The sequence below is a fragment of the Merops nubicus genome, unplaced genomic scaffold, assembly GCF_000691845.1.
Source record: "Merops nubicus isolate BGI_N331 unplaced genomic scaffold, ASM69184v1 scaffold5004, whole genome shotgun sequence".
Lineage (NCBI taxonomy): Eukaryota > Metazoa > Chordata > Aves > Coraciiformes > Meropidae > Merops > Merops nubicus.
The window spans coordinates 3,129-9,064 of NW_008604722.1; the positions used below are offsets into that span (position 1 = coordinate 3,129).

Sequence of the window (5,936 nt, forward strand, 5' to 3'; positions counted from 1 at the left end):
ACTGCAGAATTTTTGCATACCTGCTGAGCTAACTTGATTTGAATCTCAATTCACATTCTCCTTTAGGCATCTAATTTGGTGGAGATTGAAGGCGACCACAGTTAGAAGCCTAAATTCCTTTTATAGGTAGTGGAGAGAGGTGAGGACTTCTAGAAAGTGACTAAATCTAGCAAGTTACATTAGCATATTCCTCTCACATTGTTTAATGAGAAGTGTTGGATCTCTTCTTAGTGCACTGAATGTTCTTTTGATTGACTGTATAAAATTTGTGTCTTTTTTTTTTTTCCAAAAAAAGCTTATTAGAAACCTGAACTTGCAGAAGCTGAGCAGTAGATGAAAAAGAGATAAATACTGTATGGAGAGAGTTTTCAGGCAGAAAAGTCTGTAATAAATTTGCATGGAGATATTGGAGGAAATTGTTTCATTTCCTAGCTAGTTTTAAAAAAATATATTTAAAGTTTTCAGTTAAAATAAAAAGATTGGATTAATTGCATCAGATTTTATACATCTGTTGGTAATTCTGGCATGAGACTGCCAACATTTGGAGCAACTTTTGGAGATAGTTGTTTACAGAAATCTTTAAATGTGATCAGGATTTACTTTTAAATATCAGTCATTACTTTGCACTTTTATCAGGAGTTAACTGCTCAGTATGTAGGTTTTTTAGCATACAGTGTAAACCATATTTCCATATATATATGTTCTTTTTATTTCGGGTAGGTTGGGAACTTTCAAGTCTGATCCTCCTATACCAAAGCAACGGATTGAGAGGCAGAAAAAGGCTGCAAGAGGGGAAGAAAAACGGGCAATGCCTGCTCAGGTTGGTGAACTGTTGTCTCTATTAAGCATTTTTTTATGGCATGATTATTACAAATTACTTTGAAACTTTCTATTCATGTTGTTATGGGTTTTGTAGTTACGAACTGTGTAGTACCAAAGGATTCAGACTTCATGATAAAATTGCTTGATTTGTTTTGTGTGGACTGCAGTATTTCACTAGGAAACAGGATTTGCAGGCTGATTTCAAGTTCAGAAATAGGATTTACAGACTGATTTTTTTCAAGTTCAGATTAGCTTATTTGCTCTGATGCTTGTTGCTTGGAAAGTAAGCAGGAAACATTTACATTAGCGTGTCTTCAGCTTTTGTTTAAAAATTATCAAACAGTGTGTGGTACAGAAACGTGGTTAACAACAGCAAAGTAATTAGCTCACTTTACTGTTTTCTCTGCTTTCTGTTTCCTGTTCTTTCTGTCTAACTCTGTCAGAAAGGCAAAAGTCTGAGAGCATTTACAGAGAGGCTTATGTCTGAAACTTTGGAAAAAATAAACCATGTTGTTATCACAGAGTGGTGGGGGCTGGAAGTGACCTCTGGAGATCCTCTCGTCCAGTGTTGCTGCTCCAGCAGGGTCACTCAGAGCAGGGTGCTCAGGACAGAGACCAGGCAGGTTTGGAATCTCTCCAGAGCAGGAGACTCCACAGCCTCTCTGGGCAGCTGCTCCAGGGCTCAGGCACCCTCAAAGTCAAGATATTTTACCTCCTGTTCAGGTGGAACTTCCTGGGTTGCAGTTCGTGGCTGTTGCCCTTGCTGTGCCACTGGGCACCACTGACAAGAGTCTGTCCCCAGCCTCTTGACCCCCACCCTTTAGCTATTGATGAGGATTGATCAGGTCCCCTCTCAGCCTTCTCTTCTCCAGGCTGAACAGCCCCAGGGCTCTGAGCCAGTGGGGAACCTCTGGCTGATAATGCCAGTACACAGAGGCAAAATATTATGTCTTTGTAAATGCAACCTACTTCATAATAACCCAAACAGTGGTAGAAGTTACTCTGATGCAGTCTGTGCTGGGAAGAAGGGGGGCTGGGGAGTTTGAGAGAGCTTCTTCCAGTGAGTGACTGCTTGTTGTGGTTTGCTTAGGTAGACACCCATGAACAGCATAGATGTTCATCTGTGTTGGATACATGGTTTCCTGTGAAAGTTTCTGTAGCTTCATTGCAGGGTGGTCCAAGAGAAAGCCTCAGCAAGGGGAACAGCAGACAGGTTACTGGAGGCTGTAGGGGAACAGTGACTTTGTTGCTCAGATGGTTACAGTACTTGAGGGATGATTTGGAGTCCCATGCGTAACAGACAATGAAGAAATCTGTAGGATCACAATAATCATGTCCTTTCACCATGTCAAACTTCATGCTGTGACGTTTCTTACCTGTAAATTTAGGTGCCTTTTTTAAAAGAAGATGGAAGATCTTAATAAGCTGCCCTTCTATGCTTTTAAGTAAACTCACAGACTATGTACCACTAGGGGTAGGTAACCCAGTTCCACAGAACCATAGATTCATTTTGGTTGGAAGACACCTTTATGATCAACTCCAACCTTTAACCCAGTACTGCCAGGTCACCACTAAACCATGTCCCTCAGTACCATATCAGTAACTATGGGAAAGTAGGTGTAGACCTGTAAATAATCTCAAAATGTACAAACTGGGGCCTCTCCATTTGATATTTTAAGGTAGGAATTAATTCCTAAAACATTTCCAATTGTCTCATGTTTGCATAAGTGTGTCTTTAACTTTGTATGTGTGGTGTGGAGAGAAAAAAATGATCTTTTCTGTTATGTGTTCCTAAAAGGCCTTTTTCTTGTGTTGGAACAAAGATTATTTGAGGTGAAACTATGTTTCTCTTTTCTAGTTAAAAAAAATGGAACCGTCTCATCAGGAAGCTACAGAAAAAATAGTAGAGAGGATCTTGGGATTATTGCAAACACATTTTAAAAATGATCGTAAGTATGGCTCAATGGAGCTTGTAAAGCATTAATTTGAGAAAGTGAATACTCTTAATCTCCTACAGGTAGGGGTGATTAAACTATGGGAACAAAACTAGGTGGAGGTTGGGAGTATAAATCTTTATGTTGAAGGATACATAGTGACTGTGTGTTTTTGATGAACTCCAAACAGTTGCTGCTTGATTGTGAAGTAAGTTTCATTCCAGCCCTGTCCCCCAGAGCTCATGCAATTTTTTACAAGGCAAACAAATAGTCACTGGGTTTGTTTATGCAGGTGGCCAAAATGGAGGAAAATAATAATAGGATAAGAAACTTTGTTTCTTTCTGCAGGGAACTGGGAGTTCAGCATTGTAACTAAATGACACATTCTGCTAGCTTTTGAAAGTGTTGACTTTAAGCTTGTGTTTACATGTATTAGCTCTGTGTCTGCCACCTCTTTGTTTTTGTTTGTTTTGGTAACAAACCCCTTTTTGCATCTCTAGCTGATACTCCTATTTCCTTCTTTGATCTTGTGATCGACCCAAACTCTTTTGCACGAACTGTGGAAAACATCTTTCACGTTTCCTTCATTATAAGGGTAAGGCATCTTCTTGAAACCCTATTTTACATATTGGAATTATCTAGAAATAGTGATTTCTTTATTTTCTGGCTTCAATATTGACTGATTAGGATTTAAACATTAGGAATCCTAATTTCTTTCCTAGAAACAGCCTGATATTTTGGTAGTTGAATAAAAAGAAGACAGACTTGACAGACATTTTTTTTTTATTAGGTTTTTATACTATTGTCAATTTACCCACGAAATAGTAAGATTGTTGCTGTCAATATGCTTTTCAAAATGGGATTCTAGCTCCACTGGTTGAGATTATGGATGAGTAGTTGTAGACTATAGAAGAGTTAGAAAAGTAGTGCAATGTTTTATGTTCTTTTTCAATCTGCACATTTTCACTTCAAACTATACTTAGCCTCATAAAGAAAAATAATTTGAGAAAAGAGGAAAACTTGCAAATATGTTTTCACTAAATTCAGGTTTATAATGAATAATGAAGTTTTTATGAAGGGTTAACTCAAGTGTATTTAATAAATAATTATTATTTTTAATAAAGCAAATTGTTTATAATCCAAGTTACCAGCTGTCCTCTATCAGCTGCATTCTTTATGAGCAACTGCTGTATTTAAATAGTTTTTATTCTCTTAACTCTTAATAATTATCTTAATTATGCCCATTAAGATTCCTTATCAATATATGTACCTTTTCATGATTATATAATATATTAATTAAACAGATGACATCTCAGTGCATTATGCCAATTAGATAGCTCTAATTTCTGAAACTTTAAATCCTCCTGTCTTCTAGGATGGTTTTGCAAGATTAAAGCTGGATGATGATAAATTGCCAATAATAGGTAAAATCTAGCCTTAAAAGATGACTTTTTTTTTTATAACATTGAAAAGTAGCTCCATCTTTTGCATTTGCAAGGTTTTAGGCATATTTTTAGCTGCAAAGGCAGAGACATGGGGATATGTAGTGAATGTCACTGAAGGCGTGAAGCCATCTGAGAGGAACTGAAGGGACCTGAATCACTTTTATATATCAAAATATGGGAAAAGGCCATGATGTTGAGCTATACAGATTAATCCTATTAATAGAAACAAAAGGTTATTACCCTTCCTTTGAGTGATAATTTTGCTAATAAGCATCTGAACACTGTTACACCTTGCTGATAAAAGATACTTCTGTGTGCAAGAAGTCTCCTTTGTCTAGCTGAGTTGGGAAGTGCTGCAACTCCAGAGCAGTTGCAAAGGAAATGTCGTCCTACCAGGGAGCTCTTTGGCTTTCATTCCCACAGGGCATGGGTGGAATTAAGACTTTGGTGGGCTTTCATAACAGATTAAATACTTAGGTCCTTCTGGGACTCTGGGGAATGTTAGTTGCTAAGTTTTTAGGAGGCAAGACGAAAGAAATTTCTTAAGTAGTTTACAGGCTGTTGATGGAGATGGGCTTAGTGGAGCATGTTGTGAAGCTTTTGTGTTCCTAGAGGAAAATGACTTTCCAAGTGTAAAGACTGACAATACTCTGTTTTAAACAGAGCCTTCAAAAGACAGCGAGGGAGGCGAGAACGACCGCAGTGCTAGAGCACGGAGCCAGGTTGTCATGGCCCTCAACCACCAGAAATGGAAGGTATAGTACATAGCACTGGGTGCTTTTGGTTAAGCAGTCTGAGAACTGTGCTGTTTCGCACTCTGAGGACCAGTGTTCCTGTGTATATTACCACTACATTTAACCTTATGGGTTCTAGAACAATCATAGGTCTAATGAGTGCTTTTAACTGCAAGAAAACTGAGAATTGGGATAGCAATTCCATCTGTAATCCTTGGAGCCTGGTCAGTTGAAGTGCTTTTAAGTTGTGCAGTGACTTGGCTTCACTGTTTTAGGAGGACTGCATAAATCTGGAGTCTGTTTCTTCCCTTATAACTGATACTTGCTTCTTGAGGGGAAGTTCTCCATGTGATTTCCTCACTGATTGACACTTGTAATAAATTGTAGACAAAAAGTACTTTGGAACACATACAGCTCTTCTTTGTCCCTCACTCAGAATGTGCAGAAGAAATTTAGTAATTTGAAATAGTGTTTTAGTATGAGAAACTTTATAACTTCCCTGGTGGTAACTGCAATAATGAAATAGTTCAAGTCTTGGAACTTACATGCTCTTGTCATCTCTAACCAGGAGATCGTAGAAACATATGAAATAACAGAACCCATGATTGGTCCTCCTTACTACAGAAATGAAGATGAAATGGAGATACCTTAATTCTTCAAGTAAGTTCTTGTAAATCACACTAAATAAGGGTGCACTGCCTGAGTTCCTCATGCACGTGGGAGAACCAGGGGGAAAATACCTGGAACTTAGAAAGGTAGAAAACCTGTAAGCAGAGTAATTGTAAAATGTCTAGAACACTTCTATATTCTTAACCTTTTCATGGAGCAAAATGTAATCTAGTCTTTTACACAGTAATTAACTGGAAAAAAAATCACATTTGAAGGTCAGTTAAGTGATAGATTTAATTTTTGGAACTTTATACTCATACTTGGAATGTGATGCTGTGAAGAATCAGTTTAATTTTTGTATTTCTTTTTTTAATGCACTGAGAGATGATGTT

At 37.8% G+C, this 5,936-nt stretch overlaps 1 protein-coding gene across 1 annotated transcript in view; it reads left to right on the forward strand.

Annotated features, from left to right (window-relative positions):
* LOC103771780 (non-structural maintenance of chromosomes element 4 homolog A-like) overlaps positions 1-5,587 on the forward strand; it is an 8,664-nt gene extending 3,077 nt beyond the window's left edge. Inside the window, exons 5-10 of the mRNA XM_008939092.1 lie at positions 721-820; positions 2,681-2,771; positions 3,257-3,351; positions 4,132-4,180; positions 4,865-4,956; positions 5,504-5,587. Coding sequence (XP_008937340.1) covers positions 721-820; positions 2,681-2,771; positions 3,257-3,351; positions 4,132-4,180; positions 4,865-4,956; positions 5,504-5,587 — 511 coding nt within the window. The remainder of the gene's footprint in view (positions 1-720; positions 821-2,680; positions 2,772-3,256; positions 3,352-4,131; positions 4,181-4,864; positions 4,957-5,503) is intronic.
* Positions 5,588-5,936: the final 349 nt, after the last annotated feature.